This window comes from Phascolarctos cinereus, unplaced genomic scaffold (assembly GCF_003287225.1).
Source record: "Phascolarctos cinereus isolate Bilbo 61053 unplaced genomic scaffold, phaCin_HiC Scaffold_4;HRSCAF=312, whole genome shotgun sequence".
Taxonomy (NCBI): domain Eukaryota; kingdom Metazoa; phylum Chordata; class Mammalia; order Diprotodontia; family Phascolarctidae; genus Phascolarctos; species Phascolarctos cinereus.
This window is the reverse complement of record NW_027555847.1, coordinates 602,874,228-602,900,098: the sequence shown is the minus strand read 5'-3', so window position 1 is coordinate 602,900,098 and position 25,871 is coordinate 602,874,228. Positions and strand designations below refer to the sequence as shown.

At 34.5% G+C, this 25,871-nt stretch overlaps 1 protein-coding gene across 1 annotated transcript in view; it reads left to right on the top strand.

Annotated features, from left to right (window-relative positions):
• Positions 1–25,871, top strand: part of EIF3E (eukaryotic translation initiation factor 3 subunit E) — a 50,772-nt gene that overhangs the window by 13,790 nt on the left and 11,111 nt on the right. The window contains exons 4-10 of the mRNA XM_020970251.2: positions 3,105–3,147; positions 4,397–4,501; positions 11,164–11,289; positions 11,970–12,094; positions 21,268–21,394; positions 23,035–23,136; positions 24,453–24,562. Of these exons, the coding sequence (XP_020825910.1) occupies positions 3,105–3,147; positions 4,397–4,501; positions 11,164–11,289; positions 11,970–12,094; positions 21,268–21,394; positions 23,035–23,136; positions 24,453–24,562 (738 nt within the window). The remainder of the gene's footprint in view (positions 1–3,104; positions 3,148–4,396; positions 4,502–11,163; positions 11,290–11,969; positions 12,095–21,267; positions 21,395–23,034; positions 23,137–24,452; positions 24,563–25,871) is intronic.

Genomic DNA, 25,871 nt, shown 5'->3' with positions numbered 1-25,871 from the left:
ATATTGGGTAAATAAAAAAACTTCAGCATCTATGTTTTTGGAGTTTTGTGTGGTTCCTCTATTAATGCAGATTGTAACTACTCAACACCTTAGAAGGTTTAATGAGATGTTGTAGACAAAAAAATGTCACCTAGTGAACGACCCTCTGTTGATAGACTTCTTCAACTTAGGCTGTTTCCATGCCTTTTTAGCTTGGCAAAGGACCTCTAAAACTTGGGGTAGCCTCTGAGAGCCTAGAATTAATGCCATACCAAAGTAAACTATTGAAATAGAACTATGGTGAAATACTAACCAGCAAAGTTTTTTTAAAATTAATTTATTTTTACACACTATTTTCTTTCCCTCTTACTCCTTCCTACCCAGTTGAAAATATATAAAAATGAAGCCCTCATAACCAATATGCATAATTCAAGAAAGTAAATTCCCACATTTGCCATGTCCAAAACTGTTTGTTTCATTTTGCATTTTAAATCCATTCACCTGTGGCAGAAGTTAGCTTATTACATCATCAGTCATCTGGACTCCTGGTTTGTCATTGCATTGATCAGAATGTTAGTCTTTCAAGGTTGTTTTTTCATTCTATAAATTGTTCTAATTCTGCTCACTTCAACTTGCATTATTTCATAGAGGTCATTCCTATAAAACTATTTCATCATTTAAATTTATATCTTGGTCTTCCATGCCACTGTAGTAATTTTTTAATGGTCAAGTTCCCTTTTTTTTCTTTTTTGTTAATTGCTCATTTTTCCAGCCTATTTCTTTGCTTTCAACCTTATGTTAAAAGTTGAGTTCTGCCTATCTGGATCTGGGCGGCATTGTGCCAAGCTTTAGGCTTTTTCATGCTGATGTTTTCAGAGCTGATTCTGAAGGTCTGCAAGTTTTTGGTGCTTCCCAAGTGGCATTATCCCGGGAGAGGTGTAGTTAGTCCTCTTCTGCTCTGTGCTCTGGTTTTTAGCCCAAGAAGGTCCCCTCCTGGAGGCACTGCGGCCACAATTACTAATGCTCCTTTTGGCCCTGGAACTGCAACCTAGAACTACTTATACACACTAGAGTTGCCAATCAGCGCCACCTGTGCCCAGTATTAGCAAAGGGTCCCCTATAATCTTTCTTGCTATTTATTCAACCCCCTTCACCATCTCTGGTCTGAGGGCTTTCAAAGCTGCTGCTATCAGAGCTGCTTCGGTAGCTCACTGCTGGTTTTCCTGCCACACTCTAGGCCTGCATCCACCCTATAATTGTCTTAGGCTGCAAAAATGTTTCACACTGAACTTTGGCTCTCCAGAATTTGATTTGAGGAGTTATTTTGAAGTTGTTTGGAGGGGAATATTGAGAGACTTCAGGTGGGTCCTGGTCAATGCTCTTCATCTTGGGTCTGCCTTGAAGCTCCTATTATTATCATCTTATATTTAATTTCCTACTGACTTGAACAAATGGATAAAACTACTGCTTTTTGTAGTTGAAGAAGCATATTAGAATGTAAGCTTATCTTAAGCTCACTGAAAGTATCTGTTTTCGACTGCAGTAACAGACAGGATGATAGGAATGGTATGATGTGTGATATGATATGACTTCATTCTGTTTCTATAAGATTTTGATTTTGTTACAGGTCTCTTGTCTATTTTCAAAGTTTTTCATTTTGCATAACTTGTAGAGACAGTAGTATTTAGTTTGGTGATATCTATTAAAAACTTTGTTCTTAAGTATTTAATGGCTCAGTATTGTGTGTATGTAGTTGTTAAACAAAATGAGGGTGGCAGTTAAATATCTAGCAAGCCATTTAGTTTGATTTCCAAGAGGGCAACCATATTCTGTAGTTCTTTGGTGCCTTTTTCAATGACAGTCTTTTTTTTTTTTTGCTTCAGACTGATTTTATTTATATTGTTACAGTTACAGTACTATACATAAGTTCTTTTAGTTCTACTTTCTTCACTTTGTGTCATTTTTAGTTTTCAACATTCACTTCTATGAGCTTGAGTTTAAATTTTCTCCCCCTCCCTCTCCTCTTCCTTCCCCAAGATGGCATGCAATCTGATATAGGCTCTACTTACACATTCATATTACACATATTTTCACATTAGTCATGATGTAAAGAAGAATTAAAACTAATGGGAAGAGCTACGAGAAAGAAGAAACAGAACAAAAGAAAAGGAAAGCAAATAGTATGCTTCTATCTGCATTCAGACTCCAAAATTCCTCCTCTGGATTTGGATGGCATTTTCCATCATGAGTCTTTTGGAGTTGTCTTAGATCCTTGCGTTGCTGAGAAGAGCTAACTAAGTCTGTCAAAGTCAATGTCTGACTAATTTTATTTATTTATTTGTTTGTTTGTTTTTTAATTTTTGGGCAATTGGGCTTAAGTAAATGCCCAGGGTCACACAGCTAGTAAGTGTCAAGTGTTTGGTGTGAGGCTGGATTTGAACTCAGGTCCTCCTGACTTCAGGGCCGGTGCTCTATCTACTACGCCACCTAGCTGCCCCTAATGTCTGACTAATTTTAACATGATACTGTGGTTAGATCAGCCTAGCTAGTCTGATCATTTTAAGAGCCCTTAAGTTTAATTGGTCTCTAATAGGAATGGGTCTAAATTTACAATACTGTTTACAGCATTTTATTTTTAATTATTTGTTGTTTTTCCTCATTGAGAGCAGAGACTGTCTTGCTGTTCTTTTTTGTGTATACCCAGCACTTAGCAATATGCTTGGCACATATAAATACTTTAACATTGTGTGTAATGGAAGATTATTAACCAGCATTTTTTAAGTACCATGTACCCCAAATCTTGTCATTCTGGTAAATATAATTAAACATGTCTCCTGCCCTTGAGAAGAAAGTAATCCAGGCATGGAGAGAAAATGTATTCCTGCTAATAAGAACAGGGCATTTATTTTTGTATCCTCACAATTAAAATGCAATTTACTAGCATTTTAAACCCCTAATTCTAATGTTTTGGAAAATGAACAGTGTGTTGTTTCATTGTAAAAGCTTATTTCTTTCCTCATAATTCTAAGTGTCGTTTTTAATTTTTTTTGTCTTTGTGACCCTGAAGAGTTGTTTATTTTGAATTATTCTTTAAAACTAAATACATTTTTTAAACATTTATTAAGGGATGGTCGGATGCTGTTTGACTACTTGGCTGATAAACATGGTGTAAGTGTTTTGGTTTTTTAAAATATTTAAAATTTTAATTTAAGTGTTATATTTATCTTAAATATGACAGGTCACATAATTGATTTGATTATTAATGTGAAGTTGAGGTAAATTTCAAGTTGCTTCATCAAAAAGAATAACTTGCTTCTAGATCACAGAAAAAATAATAATTCATTTTGTTGTAATGCAAATAATAACACATTCGTAACAAGAACAGTTAATATTTTTGCTGTATCTTATGTGTTAGTCTTCATCACTTCAGGGGTCTCAAAGTTATACCATAATAGTTGAAGAAACTGACTGTTGTTTAGCAGGGAGAAGATAAGAAATTGAGAGGGAGGGAGTGAAAGAAAAGACATTATTGCTGTCTTCAAATATGGAAAAATTGTGACATAAAAGAACTGCATGTTCTTGACCCGGAGAGATAGCTCTAATAATATATGGAAGACACAGAAAGAGATTTTGGCTGATTGTGTGGAAGAACTCCCTAACAATTATCATAGAATATGAGTTAGAAGGTGCCTCAGGTGCCATTCAGTTCCTCCAGTTCTTGGATCACCTGATCCAAGAATTTTTTTCTCTGGTGTCCTGCTTCAGTTTGAAAGCCTTCATTGGTTTTTGAAAATCACTGCTTTCTAAGATAGGCTGTTTTAACTTTTAAAGTATTCTAACCCTGGAATAATTTACCTTTGGAGACCTTGAGCTCATTGACACTGAAGCCATCACATAGGATTTGGATGGCCACTGAGATGTTGTAGAAAGGTTTCATTCCCTTTGTAAGAGGACAGACTAGATGACTTCTAGGTACTGTCCAATTCTGGAATTCTATTGTTTAATCAGTATCGTACAGTTTGGTGAAACCTTTTTAATATCATATGTATGGTTTTAATTGGCAAACTGTGATAGACCATGTGAGATGCAGCTTTATGTTGTAGTTCCTTGTCAGTGGCTTCCATGAAATTACATTTATGTAAAGATGAGTCTTTCATATAGTATTAATTTAGTATCTGTTAACTTGAAAGTAAAACACAAATATCTTAAGCTTTAGGTTTACCTAAAAATAGTGCCCCAGAAGAATCTGCATTAAGGACCAAAGTTGTTTTTTGATGAAATGTGAGGAGTAAAAGTTGGGAAAGAATCTCGTCGTCAGTGAAACTAATTGATTGTGAAATGATTTGGTGTAGAACTTAAGTAAGTAGATGACATTAAGTCAAAATGAAAAAGTAAAACTTTTAATTTTTATTTTCAGTTCAGACAAGAATATTTAGATACACTCTATAGATATGCAAAATTCCAATATGAATGTGGCAACTATTCAGGAGCAGCAGAGTATCTCTACTTTTTTAGAGTGTTGGTAAGTACTCCTTTTTCTTGATCTCTAGTAACTTAATCAAATGTGATGTTGTGGCTAATGAGCTAGAAAGACCTAGACTTGAGTCATGCCTTTGACACATACTTGCAGGCATCTTGGGCAAATCATTTATCTTTGCCCCCAGACAGCTTTTTAAGTTGCAGTTATGCATTGGTATGGGGAGTTTCTTCACAGAGACTCCTTATACCAAAGAATTCAGATTTGGACACTTTTTTCTCCAAAAAAAATTATAAAGGAAATTTTTTTTGGTTAATATTAAATGGATTCTGTCATTTAGGGCAGATTTATTCATTTAGACTTGACAAGGCTGAGCAAACAAAATTATTTGTTTTGTCTGTTAATTTGTTTATTTCTAATTTCTTTAAATGCTGTAAGAGCTTTATGGGAGATTTTGTTCCTTTTGTGTGCTTATTATTTGTTTTTGTTGGTAGTTACCAAGTTCATAATGTTTTAAAATTGGTAACATGTGTCAGGTTTTATTATTCCCTGTTTAATTTAGTATTTGCTTATGTAAAATGTCTTTTTTGGCTTTTCCCAAAATAGCGTAATCATGGGGGGTTTTCTGGAATTTCTGAAATTCACTTCAGTTTATTTTCTGCCTTAATGTTTTAAATTTACTCTTTCTACTTTATTCATTCTCAGTTGTTAGAATGTAGATAAAGGCCAATATTTCCAGATACATAGGGATATTTGCATCATTATATACAGTAAAACTTTTGTTTGGGGCAGCAGTAGATTTGGGTTGGATTCAGCTCTGCCACTGTTGACCTCTCAACTCTAGTAGGGGAGACAACAATGTAGTGGAGTGTTGAGTTAGCACTCTTTTGGACTTGGCCAAGTAATGTTTTTGTCATTTGTAAATGAGGAGTTTGAATTAGATAATCTTTAAGGTTCCTTCTAGCTCTGTGGCATGTGAACATGATTGATCACAATAAGAATCATTCCCATGTATAAGTATGTCATCTTACTTTACTGTGATTCTAGTTTTTCTCATTGTAATTAAATACTGTTATTAGAGAGAATATCATATAGTGCAAAGAGAGAAAAACCAAGACTTTCTATTGAGGGGTAGTATGGTTTTTCTACATCTTTATTTAGGTTCATGGATATAATAATAACACTTTAAAGTTTTTAAAGTGATTTACAGTCACATTTTATCCTCACAACAACCTGGAGGTAGGTGCTATTATCACCCCCATTTGCAGATGAAGAAGTTAACTTAGGTTAAGTGACTTCCCTAAGTTCACCAGCTAGTAAGTATTTTGCCTAACTTCCAGATCCAGTGCTCTGTTTACACCAACACCTAGCTGTTTTTATGTAAATAAATACTCCAGATCTACAAACCTTAGGAGTGATGTAGAAATAGAACTGACCTTGGAAGCAGGAAAACCTGGATTTAAGCCCTGTATTTGACACGTAACAGCTTTGTGACCCTGCCCTTAACCCCTTAGTATTCTAGGCAAATTTCTAAGACTAAGTTACAGGTGAACCAGTTTGGTAAAGGGAGTTTCCTGTACCAAAAAAATCACAGCTCTATTCCATCTACTCATTCTTAGCCCTGTTCACGCTTTTAGGTAGCTCACTATTGCAAGGGAAATAAACTAAGAATTCAGTGCTTTTTTCTTTCTGGTTTTTGAGTTAGTATAAATTTTTGCCCTGGGCACATAAACATATTCCTAGCAGGTACTAGTAATGCTTTTGGATTTTTCTTATTAATTCAAGGACTGTGAAATATATTTCTTCATCCAATAAAACTGTCTTTCAGCTATAGATTACTTGTGTTCCTAATTTCTAATGACCTGTTCTTTCTGTTATATGAGAGTTTTAACCCAGACTGCCACAAAGGAAAGTATTTTTTTAGTTGCTAACATTGTTTATTATCTAAGAAATTAATCTCTCCTAATCCTTATGATTTCAGAATAAGCAAACAAATTGGCAGTGAGGCTGAGAGTCAAGAAGGACACACATAATAAACTGTTAAACTATGCTTTAAAAATTTCTATGCCTTTTTATTTTTTAAAATTAATTTATTTTTAGTTTTTGGCATTAGCCTTCATAAGCTATTTAGTTCCCAATTTTTCCCCTTCCCCCCTCCCTAAGATAGCATGCAATCTGATACAGGCTGTACATATACATTCCTATTAAACATATTTTCACATTAGTCATGCCATAAAGAATTAGAAGCAATAGGAGGAACTACAAGAAAGAAGAAACAAAACAAAACAGAAGGGAAAAAAAGAGCAGATATTGCTTTGATCTGCATCCAGACTCCACAGTTCCCTCTCTGGATGTGGATAGCACTTTCCACCATGTTTCCATTGGAGATGTCTTAGAATTTGCATTGTTGAGAAGAGCTAAGTCTATCAAAGTTAGTCATTGAATAATGTGGCTGTTACTGTGTACAATGTTCTCCTGGTTTTGCTCACTTCGTTCAGCATCAGTCCATACAAGTCTTTCCAGGTTTTTCTCAAGTCTGCTTGCCCATCATTTCTTATAGCACAATAGTATTCCATTACATTTATATACCACAGCTTGTTCAGCCATTCCCTAATTGATGGGCATCCCCTCAATTTCCAGGTTTTTGCTACCACAGAAAGAGCTGTTATAAGTATTTTTGTATGTGTGGGTTCTTTTCCCATTTTTATGATCTCTTTGGGATACAGCCCTAGAAGTGGTATTGCTGAATCAAAGGGTGTGCACATTTTTATAGCCCTTTGGGCGTAGTTCCAAACTGCCCTCCAAAATGGTTGGATCAGTTCACAAAACTGCACTAGCAGTGCATTAGTGTTCCAGTTTTCCTGTTTTATCATGTTAGCCAATCTGATAGGTGTGATGTGGTACCTCAGAGTCGCTTTGATTTGTATTTCTCTAATCAGTAGTGATTTAGAGCATTTTTTCATATGACTATAGATGCCATTTTATTTTTAAATAAAATAAGCTCTCCTAAGAACTTAGTCTTATAGTTTAAAAATTAATTTCAGTATTCCCTCTAAACCTAGAAAAATGATGTCTTCTAATTAATCTATATGTAAATGAATTCTTAAATCCCAGTCAGTGGTGAGTAACTTTCGAAGTTAAATTGAGGGCAGTCTGTGATCATGCTGAATTTATAACTTGCTTTCTTCCTTTCTTGCGTTCTTTCCTTTCTTCTTTCTGTCTTTCTATTTTAGAAAACTAAGTCTGCCTTACTTTGCATGTTGTGCAGAATATGAAATAGTATGATTAGTTTTCTTTGGAAATGTAAACAGCCTGAATCAGAATTATAAAATCAGAACTCTGATATTCTTACAAGTACATAAAAAGAGCTAGTTATTCCTATCATTTGCTAATGTTGAGAGTGAATTTTGAGAATGAAGATTTAGTATCTACTTAGAGTCTTAGCACAGTAAATTTATTGTTGCTAGAAAGTGAGTAATTGTGCTGTTTTGCTAACCCATGGAAACTTAAGGTAACTTTTGAAAAAGTTAGATGTTGAAACTGTTCTAGTATATCCATCTCTGAAAGCGGGATGGTATGAAGAGCCAAATATAATGACATGGAGCTTAGCCAAGGTAGAACGTTGAAACTTTTGAAAGAAAAAAATACTGAAGTTCACTGACAAACTTTTATACCAGCATTATAAGCATGTTCTAGTTTAACAGCATAATTTCTTGATTAAGCAACCCAAAATATATTTCTGCCTATAGTATTTACTTACTGGGTTTTAGGTTCTTGAATGTTTTCTCTCAATTTGAAAGTGATTCTTATTCAATTTTTAAAAAGAAAAAACCTGTCTTCTATTTAAATAAATTGAACACCATTTATCTAATGCTGTGTTGCAACTCAAACTATCTTAGATCATTACTATTAAAATTCCAATTAGTATGCTTTGAGTTAGTACATAGCAGTTTAGAATGTAAGTTTGCATGTAATTAATTCCTTCCTGCCACCATATTAGAAATAGCTGACGAAAGCTAGAGATGGAAAAACAAATAATTGACTTTTACTCTTTTGGGGGGAGTGGGAAATAGAATTTGAAAACATTATGTTTACTTGAAATATTGCCCTTTTGTTAGGAAATTGATTTAGGCCAGAAAATGTAAAATTTTGGTGTTCTTTTATTATAGAAGTGGGATGCAATGACTGTGTGTGTGTGTGTGTGTGTGGAATTTTGGTTGGCAAAGATTCTTTTAAATTGATAGGGAAACATAAGCTATGAAAGAACCATTGTTACTATGAACCGAGATTAGAATTTGACACCTTAATTGACCTTGCATATTTGTGGTGTATAAATTAAAGCTGTGTGATTCTAGAATTACCCTTACTTGAAAAAGAATTAGTGAATGTCTAGAGTTGATTAAATTAAAGAACTCTGTGTATTTTATGAAACTTGAATTGACTTATCATTTCATGAGAAATGTCTTCTTATTTCAAATGAAAGATTGAATGTATCCCATTAATACCTGAGGCATTAGTAAATTTTTCTTTTAAATTTTTGAAAAAAACTACTGATTCAGTCTATAACTTGGATAAAAATATGCCCCTTATTGTCACTTCTTAGTAACAGGGAATAGGTCCCAACTTGGTCATAAATTTGTATCATCCTTTTATGAGAAACTCAGTTTTGCTCTCCAGTATTTTGAGTTGAAGACAGACATCTTGCATAATTGCAAGTTTCTATTAGTGGAACTCAATGATCATAGGACAAATGTCCCTTTCTGTTAAAGTGTATACTATACAATTAATAATTTCTTTTGGAAGATCATCATGTTTCCAAAAAGTACAAAGGCTGAATTATCTGTCAGTATTTGAAACAAGAGTTTCATGGAATTGTGTGTTTCAATATTTAAACTACTAATTAAATGTCAGTATTTTTAACAAGTAATCAAAAATTTATGATATCCGGAACATGAGTTAGTTCTTTTTGTCAGAGACAGGCTTCATTACTGGAAATTGTTGAGGAAAGTTAGAAAAGGCAATATATTTATTTACACCATAACACTAAAGGTTTGAGGAATCAATTCTGTAGTGGGCGTAAGTTAGGAGCTATATGGAAATTTCTATATAAAATTCTTTACCTAACATATTTTCTGAAAAAAAGGCATAAGAAAATGACATCTTGTGATGTAATATCTCTAGAGTAGGAACTTAGTGCTTGGTCTACCTTGATTGGTTATTCAAGATTTCAGCGACCCTTCTTTTGCCTTTAGCCCTGCTTTCATCAGAGCACAGAAGTGTTATTGTTCTAAGAATAGATGGTAGGTTTGGTTCGCCTGTGTCCTTGGGGAAAACACTTCCTACAGTGGCTCTTATAGCATTTGAAAATGTTTCCTGAACATTTTGGCCTTTGAAGGGAAGCATTTTTCTAGATGGCTGTATCTTTTTGCTGGGTTTGACCTGGGTTTGATTCCTAGCAGTAACTTTCATTTTCTTTGTAGCATGAAGGGATCATACAAGATGATGATGTCCTAGGTTCTTTCAAGCCCTAAATCTGAACAATAGAAAGTGAATAGTAACCCAACATTCTTTTTGACTATCCTTGTGGGAAACTGGATTCAGATAAACAGATTACCAGTACCAGAAAAGAGGAGAAAGAATGGCTTTGGGTTTTGGAAGTTTTTCAAGCCTTTCTTAAAACATTTCTTTTATGTCCACTAGGTAGCATGGTCATTGCTTCACTGACTTGTTAGAAATGCTCTTTGGGAAAAGCTGGCTTCTACCTAGATTTTAATGTGGATTCAGAGGACTTGTTCTCCCACATCCTCAGTACAGAGTAGTTTTTGTCTCAGGTTTACCTTTATCTCCTTCAGACCCACTTGTTTCTGAAATTTTTAGGTACTTCAGGAAACAAAACATCTGACAGTTTGTGGAATCTTCATCTATTATTATTACTAAGGGCTTTTCCAGCAGTTTTACTCAAATTAAATACTTTAAGTAAGGTTTTTCTTAAATTTTTATTGCTGCCTTTTGTTTTATATCACCTTCATTTCCAAATACATCACATCCCTATCCACTACCTAGAAAGTCATCTCTTAGAATAAAAAGAGCAGAAAAAGCAGTTCACTAAAACCAGTACATCAAATGAGGCCAACATTCCATACATAATGTTCCAACAGTTGTCCTTTCTACTTCAACTCCCCCTTCCAATCCCCCTCCCCACAATGACCACATAATGAAGGGAGGAGAAAGAACACTTTAAGGTCGGAATACACATGTTTTATAATAACCATATGAGGTTGGTAGCCCCATTTTTACACATCAAAAAATTGACAAGAGAGTTGACTTACCCAATTTTACAGAGCTAGTATTTGTCAAAGACAGGATTTAAGTCCAGATCTCCTCCTGGCTCCCAAGTTTAGGGTCCTTTCTACCAGATGAAAATGCATATTGTTTTATTCTGCCAGCACTTTGAAATACTTCTATGTATGTTAATCTAGATTAAATATTAAAGACCTATATTTTCAGTAAATCAAGTTAAGTGAAAATTTTTAAAGAGATTAAATAAAGTATGATCTATTAAGGACCAAAAATACCCATGAGTTTCAGTAAAATCAGCAACTCTTTTTCCTAAATATAAGGTTATATGTCTATATAAAACATTGCATTATCTGGCACTTTGTGCACTATTGTTGTGAGTATGTAATTGTCTTTAATTGCCTAAACAGGTCCCCTCAACTGATAGAAATGCTTTGAGTTCACTGTGGGGAAAACTAGCATCTGAAATTTTAATGCAGAATTGGGATGCAGCCATGGAAGACCTCACAAGATTGAAAGAGACCATAGATAATAATGTGAGTTAATTTTTTTGAAGTGCTACAATTAATGTTAATTAATGCCTTTTCCACCAGAATTTTCGATTAGTATAGTACGAAGAATTTAAGAATTTTACTTGAATGTCTTTAAGGATAGTAATGTAATTTTTGCTTTGTGTTTTTTTTCCCCCTTTAAGTGTCTCTTGGCAAGGTATTCATGTTTTACATTAATCTGATAAGGAAGCTACTGGGCAATTGCTGGAGTAGTGTTTGTTATACCAAATATGTATAATGCAGAATGTTAACTAGTTAAAACTAGTTTCTTGGCTGAAATTCAGTTTTATAATACTGCTGTTGCTAGTGCACTTTGTGTTGAGAGACATACTTCCAGCATTAAATGCTTATTAAATATGCAGAAAAATCTATTTCAAGGAATGCTTATTACAATTCTTGCTTTGAAATTTTGTTAAAAATATAGTATAGTTGTTTACTTTTGCAACTTTATTACAAGATAATTAATCAACTGTCTTTGATGATCACAGATTTTGAAACAACTGAAAGTCATCATTCTGAATATTATATAAAATCTTACCGATTCCATTGTGTCCCTCTGTTTCTTTTTTTAAAAAATCCAGTATCTTTTTTGTTTGCCTTTTTTCTCCTAAAAGTGAAGTGTGAAAGCTTTCCCCCCACATGTTCTTTCCTTTATATCCTTTCAGTCTGTCAGTTCTCCACTCCAATCCCTTCAGCAGAGAACATGGCTGATTCATTGGTCTCTATTTGTATTCTTCAACCACCCAAAAGGTCGAGACAACATTATTGATCTCTTTCTTTACCAGCCACAGTAAGTAATTTTAACTTAAAAGATTTGTTACCTTAATTTGTTGGGGTTTTTTAATTATTTGGAAGGAAAAAAAAGATTACTGTTAATATCTTTTGTTATCCCATTTCTTATATTTCCTATCCCTTCTGACAAAGAATTTTTGTAAGAGGAAAAAAGTGCCAAAAAAAACTAGTTACACACATTTTTAAAAAATCTGACATAATATGTGATGTGTCCCATGGACCCCAGCTAATCAAAGGACCTAGGGAAAGGTGTCTTCTCAGACCTTTTCTTAGAAACCAAGCTTGTGCTCTATAATTTCACAATTCAGTTATGATTGCTTTCTGATTGTTTTTCTTTCCATTTACATTGTTGTAATCATTGGGTATATTGTTATCCTGACTTTGCTTTTCTCACTTTGCATTGGTTCATATTAGTTTTTCCCTGTCTCCCAGTCATGGTTTCACATCTGGCACATTGTATTTGTTAGTGAAAGCACAAAATTTCTTTAATTTAGGTACGTCAAAATGGTTTTTGTATATCCTGTAGCTCCCTAGGTAAAAGCAGTCTAAAAAGACAAAAGCAGCCTGCAAGGAAGTTCACCTGGGATCTTAGGGTCTCTCTCTCTCAGAGAGCTTACTTTTATGAATTCTTTGTTCAAAGGGTCCACAGCTACACAGCTGAGTCCTAGGTCAGTCTACGTAGAAGCAGAGTTAACTAAAATGGCCTCTATTTTACATTTTTGGGGAGGTTTACAACAACTTTAGTTGGTGGTGTAAGAATATGAGGTTTTACTCAAGCCAGTCCAATTCTGCCAGCATCCTGACCCATAGTAACTATGCTTCTCTGTATTCATATTAAATACTTCTTACAACACAATAATATTTCATTACTTGTGTTAAAATTTAGCTGGTCCTCCAATCTTTGGACATTTTGTTTCCATATCTTTGCTACTTTGTTAAGTGTTGCTGTATTTTAATGTATATAGAGCCTTTTGGTGGGGGAGACATTCAAATATAACTGTTCTTCATATAACAAGGTTTGTTTGTGACCTTTGCAAATTGAGAATAAGACTCTTAAAATGTGCTGTGAAGAATTTAATATAATACTTTCTATGTAGTTTGATTCTTCCCCTCAACCCTTACCCCCTAAAATACGTAGAAACCTATCTTTATGAGACCCAAATATGATTTGGCATTAGCAGTTTTTGGATTAGATTTGTTCTTTTTGAGCTATTGGCCAACTAAAGCCCCTGTAACTTATTTTATACAAACTTTTCATTTGTATTTGTCAGTTGATTATTAAAACCTAAATGCTGGACATCTCTCTGTTAAATTTTGGTGATTCAAATTGCTGTTTCATTTTGTCTAGACCTGAGGTTCTTAAACTTTTTTTTAATCACAGACCCTTTTGGCAGTCTGGTCAAGCCTATGGGTCCTTTTCAGAATAATGTTTTTAAGGAAAAAAGTATAATATGTGGGATACAAAGGGAACCATTCTATTGAAATACAGTTTTCACATTTATGTTGAAGTATAGGGGCCCCAGATTGAGGAATCCCTGGACCGGTTCCACTGTTGATCTTCTAACTTATTAGCTATTCCTCCTACCCAGCTTTATATTTTCCACAGTTTAGAAGGAGAATATTTCTTATGTTGCTTATTGCCATGCTTGGTATGGTACCATACTATGCCAAGTATGGTACCATACTTGGTAATTCTATAACTTTTATAATTAAATAAACTTGGCTATGTTAGAAACATGTGGGAAGCAAATTAACACATTTGACATTCATATGGTCTGAAGTTTAATGAAAGTTATTTTAAAATTTTAGTTGTAGTTTTGATTACTGTTTGGCAAGAACATAAGCTATATTTTTCTTGGTTGTGCTTTGACATTCAAGGATAGCTAAATTTTTGGCTATAAAAACAAAAGTGAAACTGTTCTCTTCTTCAGGGAGTTTGTATTCTACTGGAATATTCTATAGCAAATGATCACTTAAAAATTAAGACAGCCCACACTAATAGAGAGATGATCATTGAAGCAACCTAAGTACATGTATAGATAGCAAAGTTTGATAAAAGTGATGAAGTGCAGTATTACAAAAATTTTTGAAGAATATATACATTGGTAGTAGAATTACAAGGTAGTAGACTTTTTGAGGGTATTCTGTATATAGTAATTCACAAAATGGGGGGAATACATTTGACACAATAATCTCCTTATTAGGAATATGCCTTATATCCCTTTGATAGAATTTTTTTTTCAAAAATGTATCAGCATTGTCTTAAAAATGTTTTATTAATATTTCATCTTAACATCAACTCTTTCCTATCTCCCCTCCAGATCAAACCCTCTCTTCCCAAAGAAAAATAAGGAAGAAGTCCAATATGTGTGTGACTATATATACAATATTCTGTCATAGTATTCTCCCGCACATCTCAACTGTGAGGGAAGAGAATCATTTCATTGTCTCTTAATCCAGGAATTTTCATTGGTTTTTCATTTATTTTTTATCTCTAGCTCCTAGCAGTATCTGGCATACAGTTTAATAAGTTCTTGTTATAATGCTTAATAAATAACTTGTTCATTGATTGATCCTCGCAACATCACTGTGAAGTAGGTGCTATTTATCCCAATCTTAAAGATGAGGAAATGGAAGCTCAGAGATAATTGTATCTTGCCAAGATATGTAACAATATATAAATGCATTCATCCCATTTGAGATAATATAACATCAAGGTAGGTAGGTAGTGTTAAAGTCCTGCAGCATTCTACCCCTTGAAAACATTATCCTGAGAAAGATCCACAGGCTTGACCAGACTGCCAAAAGGGTCTATGATATTAAAAAAAAGAGTTTTAAGAACCTCAGATTTAGACAAAATGAAATAGCAATCTGTTTCTTATCTAAATTGGGGTAGAATAGTGCAGGACTTGGACTAATAGGTTCAACTTTGTTCTTTTCTTTTATTTATTTGTGTGTGTGTATAGTATATATCATGTTGCTTCATGAGGGCTACAAATCATTAGATAGGAAGTTGCTTCCCATCTGAAAATAGATGTATTGATTTGACATTTGCAATAATTTGCCACAAGGCATTATTAGTTCATTTTTCAGTCTGACTATTTGTGACCCTGTTTGGGGTTTTCTTGACAAAGATATTGGAGTTACTTGCTATTTTCTTCTCCAGCTCATTTTCTATGTGAGGAAAACTGAGGCAAACAGGTTTAAGTGACAGCTAAGTATCTGAAGATGAGTCTCCCTGATTCCAGGCCCAGCACTCTATCCACTGTACCACCTAGCTGTACCAGTTAGTTCATTGGAATCTTTTAAATGATAGATAGCAATTTTGAATAATTATGAATATTTAACCAAGATTAGTGTGACTAATTGCAAGAAGAAAAAAATGAACAAATTCTTGATTTAGAATTCTTTTTTAAATGTACTTTTAGAGTGTCTCCTTCCAAATTATTTGTGGTAAAATGCAGTTATACTTGAAAGACTTAAGCAGATGCTTCATAGAGTTTCACATTTTTAAAGTTTATGGGTTTTCCCCCCAGGCCTTAGCCTTCGTTTCTTTTAACAGGAACTCCATTTTCAAAATAAACACATTAGACAGAATTTTTAATTTAGCAAATTGATGAGTATTGATTCTTTTTTTTGTACAGCCTGGCACTGTGAACTTGGAATTTTTAGATTGGAGCATGTTAGATTATAGCCTCTACTGCCAAAGAATAGTATAGCATCTGAATCTCATAGATGTAATAAAATACGGTATTATGCTCATACAAATGATAGAAGAAAAGAGCAGAGCTCTAAGGAAATATCTGTAAAGTGATACGAATCCTATGGGAAAATACTTGCGAAAGATCTAGAAAGAAGTGAACTTTTTATTCATGCTATAACTTTGAATGCACTATTAACCTAAAACTTCTTCCTACTACAGGGCTGACTGACATTTTGTCTACTTATTCATCAAATATTTCAGTTTGAGTCAGTCACTTCATTTTTTTTCCTATTCATCCTCCAATTTTATAATAGAAATAAATGTAAACCTAAGATTTTCTTTGTAGATAATTCTTCATAAAATTTTACTGGAATTTTATCTGTTCTGTAAACTGGGATGCCTGTATGATGTGTTCACATGTTTTGAAATTGACATTGCTTCCAATTCAGTAAATATTTTTTGCTTCTAGATAACTAATTATAATTAATAATTGATACCAGAGATTATAAGGGGGAAAGTTACATCTCTTCTACTTTTAATTTCTAATTGCACAACAATATAATTTAACATAGCTGAATATGTTAAATTGGTCATTTTTTAAATTTAGAATAGTTTTTTTAACATAAGACCCAGAAAAAGATAATTTTCAAACCTTCGTAGATGATATGTAGAATGACAATGCAGGTTTAAGTTGGTCACATCATATATTGACATCCTTGTAACAATTTATTCTCCATATGAAATGGGAGTGACTTATGCATTTGAATACTTTTGAACCTCTAAATGTAATATAATAATCAAGATGGAGGTATAAGGAACTAATACAGCTAGCAGTTAGGAGTGATACCATGTCACTAAATGCCATTATGAAAGGGAATACATTTGTAACACAATGCCATGGTTCCTCTCGTGCTATGCCAAGGGAAGAAAAAAAAACTCAGATTTTAGTTAATAGGTATGTGTATTACTTTTTTATTCACTAATTTATTTGGCATGAACTACAGTTGTATAGGATTATGTTAAATCCAAGTGGGCAGCGTTTAGATTTAGAAAATAACATCCAAACGCCTTAGCTTGGCATTAAAGCCTTCTATGGTATGGTCCCAATACCAAGGCAGAGTGAAGTATCCTGGAAAGTCCTCAGTTTGGTATTAGGAAAGTGAATTTAAATACTAACTATGCTGCTGCCTACTTATATTCCCTTGAACAAGTCAGTTAATTCCTTTTGGCCTTAGTCTTCTTTTCTTCATTTGCAAAATACATGTTTTACTACATTGGTTGGGCCTTTCCATTTCTAAACCTAGGATCCTGTAATCTTTTTATTAATCTTTCCAACCTAAAGTCCTTTTCAAAATTGATATGCGTTGCCTCAGGAGGTAGTAGGTTCACTATGAATGAGTGCATGAATAATTGAGGAAAAGCATTTATTAAGTATTTCCTATGTGGCAAAAACTATACATAGTGCTGGGGATAGGGACACAAAATTGAGAGTCTCTACCCTCAAGGAACTTCATATGGGGAAGACAATACATGTAACATAATGATGTGATGACTGGAGAAGGGAGTTATGGTTGGGGAAGTCTCAAAGATGTTAGGTGAGAAAATAGGGCAGTCATTTGACATGCCCATTCAGGAGGCAGTGGTAATGTTGATTTAGTTATAGTCCTCAGCAATAGGGGTGTGTGCTTGTGAGTGAGAGTGTGAGTGTGTGTGTATAAGGGAAATGGGGGTATGGGTTTGGGAGCCATAAAATGTCTGAATGAAGAAGAGGCTGCATGGTTCCAGAGAATGGAGAGCTGAATGGCTTAGCTTTTCCAAGGAATGGTTTCAGAGGTCCAATTTGAAAGATGAAACAATAGTAGGCAGCAGGGAGGAAAATAGCTGGGCAAAGAGGAGGTTGGATGATCCCCGAAGAGTTCTGAGCCCAGTAGCGTAGCACCTCCCAGGTATGGTTTCTCTGGTGGATCCCAAAGGGTGTGAAAGGATATAATGGAAAGGAATATTGGAGCCAAGTTATAAAGGGCTTCACATACTAGGCAGAGCAATTTATATTTGATCCTAGAAATAATAATGAGTTTACTGAGTAGGAAAATAATATGGTCAGACCTTTGTTAAGCCGATCAAATTATCTAGGTGATATGTCTTAGAAATAGGCAAATAATTCAGTCCACTTGGAAGAACAGAAAATCTACAATCTCATATGAGAAAATGAAAGCATAATATCACCAAACCTCAAACTATATATTTTTTAAAAGTCATCAAAACTATTTACAGGGAGAAAGTTACTCAGGTAACTCAACTCCTTATTACCCCATGGTTTGCTCCAAAGACTTTTTACTTGGCTCATTTGTTCTCCTTCCTCCTAGTGTCATCAGATCTGAGAGCCATTTTAGAAACACTAGCCCAGAGGCTGAGATTCTCTCTTGTTTTGTTTGCTGCTTTCTGTTCCATAGTTCAACTAGTGCCCACTAGTTCTGTTCTCAGTCTTGTGTTATTTAACATTTTAATCAGTAATTTAAATGGTATGCTTGTGAAAATTGATAAGTAATATTTAGGATGACAGATTCAGCATCTTTTTTTTTTTTTGGAAAGGTCTTGACAGGCTAGGATAATAGTCCAAATCAAACAGGATGAGATTTCATAGTAGTAAATGCAAAGTTCTTCACTTGAATTAAAAAAACTAACAGTACAAATACAGGATACCTAGTTGTGGCTAAATAATATTTTATGTGGAAAAAATCTGAGGGTTTAATTAAGAAGTAGCATGATGTGAAGTGAAAAAATGCTAATGACTCTTTTGTCTACATTAGTAAAAAACATGGTGTATGTCCAGAAAAAGATAATCAGGATAGTGTGGGAATTTGAACCCATGGCATCTAAGGATCATTTGAATAAACTACAAGCATTTAGCCTAAAGAAGGAAGACTTGGGGGATGCACATGTTAATAAATATAAGTATTTGAATTCTTGACATGTGGAAGAAGTATTAGACTTGTTTTATATGACCATTGATAGCTGAACTTAGAACAGTGGTTATAAGTTACAAAGAGGCAAGTTTTAGCTGGGTATAAAGAAAAACTTCCTAAAAATTAGAATTCTCAAAAATGTTAATGTGCCTCCTCCAGAGTTAATGAGTTCCCATTATGAGAGAGATCTAATGAAGCCTGGGTGATCATTTGTCCAGTATGTTCGAGGAGGGAGTAATTGTGTATTTGTTGGCCTAGATATTGGGGTTCCCTTCTACATGTGATCAGCCAATCATCTTAAAGATAACTGTAGTTTAAATGTATTCCATACATGAAAGAAAAGCGGTAGAATTGCCCAAAGTCAGGAGATATGGAGTGTCTTGTTTGAGGAGCATCAAGGAGGCCATTGTCATTGGATCATAGCATGAGGGATGGGGTGGAGTGCGTATGCTATAAGAAGACTGGAAAGGGGTGGAAGGACTGTGAAGGGCTTTGAATGCAAAACATGATTTTATATTTGATCCTGGAACACTGGAGTCTTTTGAGTGGGGCCTGGACGTGGCCAGTCCTGGGCTTTAGAAGATCACTTTGACATTTTGAATGGAGGATGAACTGGAGGTAAGGAGAGACTTGGGGCAAGCAGACCAACCAATAGGCGATTTCAGTAGGTGTAAGGCAATAAGAGCCTGCACTATAAACTTGTTAGACTATACAAAAGCCTCACATTGTTTGGTTTTTTCTTTAAGAAGATAATCAAAAAGCCCTAATAATAGTGAGCACTGAATGGATTCTTGAAAATGAAATTGTCTTTATCTTGACTACGTAACAGTGTGGGATTTATTTTGGCATTAGCCATCTTTGTATAGCTGGAACATAAACTTGAGAAAGTTCAAAGTAAATAGCAAATTAGAAAAAAGATGATGGTGAGAGGAACGCACTATGTATGACTACAGTGGCTGTAGTCTGATGAGTTTTAAGTTGTCAGCTCTGAAATATGGGAATAGATAAAAGGGATAATGTTTAGTATCACTTATTTATGGAGATGTTTAGCCATTGAACACCAGTCAGTACTTGGAAGTAGAGTAGAGCTTTGTAATTGATTTTGCCAACAAAACATCGATTCTTTCTGCCAGAGAGAGTGCTATGGTAACAGTGGATGAGGTCTTGAATACAAGCTCATTTGCAAAACTTTGGAAAGCAGGAAGACAGAAGATTTTTGAAGAGTACCACCTCACGAAAGAGAGAAGGAATTGAGGAAAATAAGTCTGTAAAGAATATGGCATGAGATTCAGCCAGATTATCTTGAGCATTTTATAAGTGATACTAGCAAGACAATAAATGGGTGCAAAATGAAACAAAATATGCCAACTTTTTTTTTTGACAGTGACTTAGCCTCTTTGGCAATGCAGTAAAACTGTCATTTGTATTTTACCTCTCTACCTGATGTACCAGGTGATGACATCGAAAAAGATATAGTAGGGAAGAGCTACTGGACCTAACAATGTATGTATAGAAGAAATCTTTGCTTGAGGCAAGACTTTTAATAGTTCGCAGATAATTTCCTTAGATTTCTTAAAGAAAGCGGAACAATGGAAAATACTATGGACAATGAATAAAGTACACCCTTCCTTCTATTCTTTCTTTGATACAATTACCCCCCCAAAACCCCCCCCCAACTCAAGATAACCACTTTCTGTGTATTTGTCTAAACATGTAGTGTTCTTATTGGAAACATGAGGAAACATATTTTCACAGATGATAATATTACACAGTATATCACATAGTTACTCATAGTTTTTCACAGCTGATAAGCATAGCTATTTTGACATCATGATGCACTTACTACTTAGGAAACAATTGTTTTTGCAGAACAAAATGTTACTTTGAAATTCTGTATATGGACAAGTTGTTTCTACTGTAATATTTTGTGACAAATCCAGTTAGAAATAGCAATAAGTAGGAATCTTTGGGTCCCATGCATCTAGCTATCAAGTCCCCTTCTAAACCTAGCTGTAGACTTCATAATACCGTCAAGAGTCTTAATACCACCCAGGTTTAGGGTTCACCTAGGCGTGTTCATTCACTACTTCCTTTCCTGAGATAAAGGCCAGGAAGATAAAACAATCAGAGATTTTTGGAAGGGATCTCAATAATCCATTGAGGTGAAATTTCAGTCACATTGTAAAACACCAGAATCCTAAATTTTACCTTGCACTTTACTTTGAATTGAATATTGAACTGCACTGACTTTATACAATTAGAAATGCTTTATATCCTTACCTTTCTGAAACTTAGGCTTAATGTCCTCTTTTAAATAGCTATATTCAGATTACATTTCTCCAAATACAGTTATAGTAATTATTCAGACAAAGTGTTATTTGGAATCCCAGTTAAGTGAAAACTTGCTCTCTCTTGGATATTATGTTTAATAAAGTCTTCATTAGTTTAATTTATTTAGAATTATTTTACACTAGAATATTGAATTCAGAATTTTCTTTTTAGGTATCTTAATGCAATTCAGACTATGTGTCCACATATTCTCCGCTATTTGACTACTGCAGTCATAACAAACAAAGATGTTCGAAAACGAAGACAGGTATTAAAAGACCTAGTCAAAGTTATTCAGCAGGTAAGATCAGGTCTCTTTTGAGAAGTTTTTTTTTCTTAAATGCTTTTATAATTCTTGTAAAAGGTGTGGGACAGTAGATATAGGACTATCCACAAAATGAGTTGACCTCAGTTGACAATCAGCAGCACATATTTGAATTCCTATTACGTGCCGCGAACTGTGTTGATATATTTTAACATGAGACAGTAACTGTCCTTAAGAAGCTTATATTTTATGGGGTGATTTCATCATATTTACGGGTAAATAAATGCAAATTTTTGAAGTGATAGCAGGATACTAACACCAAGAGTCAAGAAAGGGTTCTTGGATGAAATAGCACCTTATATAAACTTTGAAAAGAATTGTGGAGGTGCCAAGAGAAGAAAGTGAGGAGGGAAAGCATTCTAGTTATGATGAAAAGCCTGGAAAAAAAGGAGTGGAGATGAGAGAATTTCATGAACAAGGAAATAGCACAAAAGCCAGTTTGTCTGAAACAGAGTAAGAGAAATTAGTAATTAATAAACCTACAAAGATTAGTTGGAGCCAGTTTATGAAGACAGGTTCTTGAGCAGAAAAGTGGTATGCAGTCAGACCTATTCTTTTGTTTTTTATTTTTGGTAAGGCAAACAGGGTTAAGTGACTTGCCCAGGGTCACACAGCTGGTAAGTGTCAGAGGCCTGATTTGAATTCAGGTCCTCCACCATACCACCTAGCTGCCCCCAGTTAGATTTGGGAAGTGAGTGACAATAAAGAGTTGAGTATGACACTTACATTGCAGACCTGGGTAACTGGAAGAACAATCGTGCTCTTCACAGAAAAAGGGGAAGCTAAGAGTGTCAGGTAAGGTAGTGAATTCTCTTTGGACATGAGTAAATTTGAAATGTCTATGAAACATCTAGTTCATTGGGCTATATGAGATGTATGACTGAGGCTTAGAAGAAAGATGAGGTCTGTCTGGATGTGTAAATTTGAAGTCATCTGGGTATAAAGGATAGTTTAATTTGAATCCTTGGGAGCTGATGACATAAGAGAGAAGAAGAGAGGGCCCAGTATAGACCCTGGGGTATGTCCTATAGAGGAGTGTAATGAGATGGTTGTGGGGTAAGGAGGGTTGTAGTAGATGATGATTTTGCAAAGCACACTGAGATAGATCAGTCTTACAGCTAGGATGAAAGCCACAACAGATCAATATCTTGAAAACTCGTAGAGGAGAGATTATCCAGGAGGAGATGATCAGTAGTGTGAGACACAGCTGAGAAATCAAGAAGAGTTGAAGACTGAGCTAAGGCTATTGGATGTTGACATAAAGGGATTAATTGGTGATGTTGGAGATAGCAGTTTCTGTTGAATCCTGAGGATAGAAGTCAGATTACAACGGAGTAAATTAGTGAATAGAAGACTAGAGTGAAAGAAGAGGGTACAGACAGCTTTCTCTAGGAGTTGGGTATGAAAAAGAAAGACCAAAGATAATGGTTTGAGAATGGGAAAATGGAAGGTTTATTTTAGGGGTAAGGGAGATCTAGGCATATTTGTAGGCAGTAATGAAGGCCTTGAATAAATTTGACCAGAGTAAGTAATGGCAGAGGAGAAAACAAGAGATGTTAATATTATGTTACTATGTTTTTAACTCGATCTGATATTTCTTTGACTTATTTTTAAAGGAGTCCTACACATACAAAGATCCTATAACAGAGTTTGTTGAATGCTTGTATGTTAACTTTGACTTTGATGGTGCCCAGAAAAAATTAAGAGAATGTGAATCGGTAAGTCTGAACTTTAACTTGTAGTACCAACTCAGTCCATACTGATTATTTTCAGTAGGGTTATATAATTTTTAAATTATGATCATAGGTCCGTTTTTATCAAGATTTAAAAAGTTAACACTTCTTAAAGAAAACTGACAAAGGCAGTGATACCTATCCTGTGTTGGAAAGAGAAACTTGAGCAGGTATCTGAAAGCAACATGGTATAATGGGAAAAGTACTACAGTGAGGCATAAGGACCTGGCACAGATCCTGCCTTGGGCACTACCTTTGTCCTTGGGCAAGTCATTACTTAGTATCCTTGCACCTCAGTTTCTTCACTTGTAAAATTAGATATTGGTCTAATTAATTAGTCTTTTAGGTCCTGCCCAGCTTTAGATCTATGGTTGATTGAACTAGATTTGGAAATATGCAGAATATTTAGTACTTGGGGTGGTACTGAAGCAAGAATGGACCAGAGTTATTAGATTATGATTCCTAGAGATGAGATGATCTCAATATAGATTCAGACCCAGAAGGGACTTTAGAGATCTTCTAATCACACAGGGTCACCTAAGGTTAATGGCATTGCCAAAATTTGAACTTAAATCCAGCTGGTCCATGTACAGCACTCTCCACTGTCAGTGTTATAGATATGGTTTGGTTTTTCCTTGTCTACTAATAATATACTATATTCATGCCAATGATATGTTGTAAGCAATTTTTTTAAATCCATAAAAAATTAAATTTGTATATTGACTGTTCATAGTTAGGTATACGGATGCTTAAATATTAATAGGTGATTTTTATGATCCTGGCTGGATTTAGAACAAAATCTACTCGTTCTGCAGAAGGTAGTGGTCCAAGTAAACTTTTTCATACTATTGCAGATCCTTGTGTTGAATTCTTTACTTTCCCCTCGCTTTTCATTTTTCTAGCAGTACTACTGAGGTATGATATGTTTATGCCAGTGGTTCTCAAGCTTTTTGGTCTCATGTCTCACACTTATAAAATTTATTGAGGACCCCAAAAACTTTTGTAGATTATTTCTATCAATATTTCCTGTATTAAAAATTACAGGGTCTTATTATGAAAATAGTTTTGACCTCACAGACCTCCTGAAAGGGAACTGCTGGTTTATACAGTTGGAGGTTTGAACAAACAGGAACCATATAGCTTTATAGAATGTGAATTTTTATGAAGCTGAGAAAGAGCTAACTGAAAAATAGTTAGGAGAATCTGAAGAAAGATAGATGTGCATTATTTTAAGTAAATAATGCTTAAATATGTACTATTGTCAGGATACTCATTTTCTTTTTACATTCTTGAATTGAAAGGTTCTTGTAAATGACTTTTTCCTGGTGGCTTGCCTTGAGGATTTCATTGAAAATGCTCGACTGTTCATATTTGAGACTTTCTGTCGCATTCATCAGTGTATCAGCATAAGGTAGGCAAACCTTGGCTTGTATTCTTTCTTCTAAACATTCATTGAAACATCAGTCAATCAAAGAATATTTATGAATCTTCTACTATGTGACCAGCACTGCATTACATACAGATACAAAAAATGAAATGATCCCTACTTACAGTAGAACACAAGTACACATGAATTATATGCAGCATAAATATAAAGTGACTAAATAAAATGTGCATATATGTCTGTGTGTTTATATACACGCGCATACATTAGAATGTATGTATTTTATAGAGATATATACATTTGTAAACACAGGGCTGTGTGTGTATGTGTGTGAGAGAGAGATGTCCAACGAGGCTAGAAAGATTGGGAGTAGGTTGTTGAGGGGTTTAAAAGGTAAATAAGTTTATAGAAAGCCATTGGGTTTGGTTGAATAGGGATTCATGTGGTCATTTCTGGATGTAAGGAAAATTGCTTTGTTAGCAATATATATGATGTACTGGGGTGAGTTCAAGCAGGGTGACCAATTTGGAGACTTGGCAATAATTAAGAATAGATGTGGTCTGGAACTAAGGTTTGTAGCTCTGAGTAGAGAGAAGAGATCAGATGTGAGAGATGGTGTGAAGATAGAGTGGCAAGAATTGGCAAATGATTGGATATGTGGTGAGTAGGAGAGTGAAGAGTAGGGGATGATGCTGAGATTGTGAACCTAAAACATTGGAAGTAATTCCTTCAGTAGAAATAGGGAAGTTGGGGGGGGAGTTCTATTTATAATAAAACCTCAGAAATATAATCCTGTTATCTAGAGATATATTTGCTGTCTCTTCCCCACCCTCCTACCCCCAAGAATAAAATTGGCACAGTTCTGACATGTTCCTTGGAAACCATGGGTTCAATCCAATCTCCTGTAGATTCTGCTTGAGTTGTACATGATTATTTATGCTCAGAATGATGGCCGTAAGTGTATTGCAAGGCTCTGTATTATTAAAAAATCTTATATGATTAATTTGTTTTATATTTTTTGAAATAAAAATGTGGAGTAATACATACTAGATGTTCGCTAACAAGAATAATACGAGTTTTTGTTCAGCTCTTTCAGTTCCAGTTAGCCAGAAATTCATTTAATGAGATCACATCTTCTGATGTTCCAGTTATTAGTGTTTGTTATATTTTTCACATATGAATCATAGAATTGACACGTCTATATTTATCTTTTTGCCAAAAAAAGGTATGAAGTTTATTGTGTACTAATTATATTTCTTATGTATAAGCTTAAATAAATTTTTTTTTCTGAAAGAATTGATGACTCATTGACAATATAGCATAACATTTTGAATTG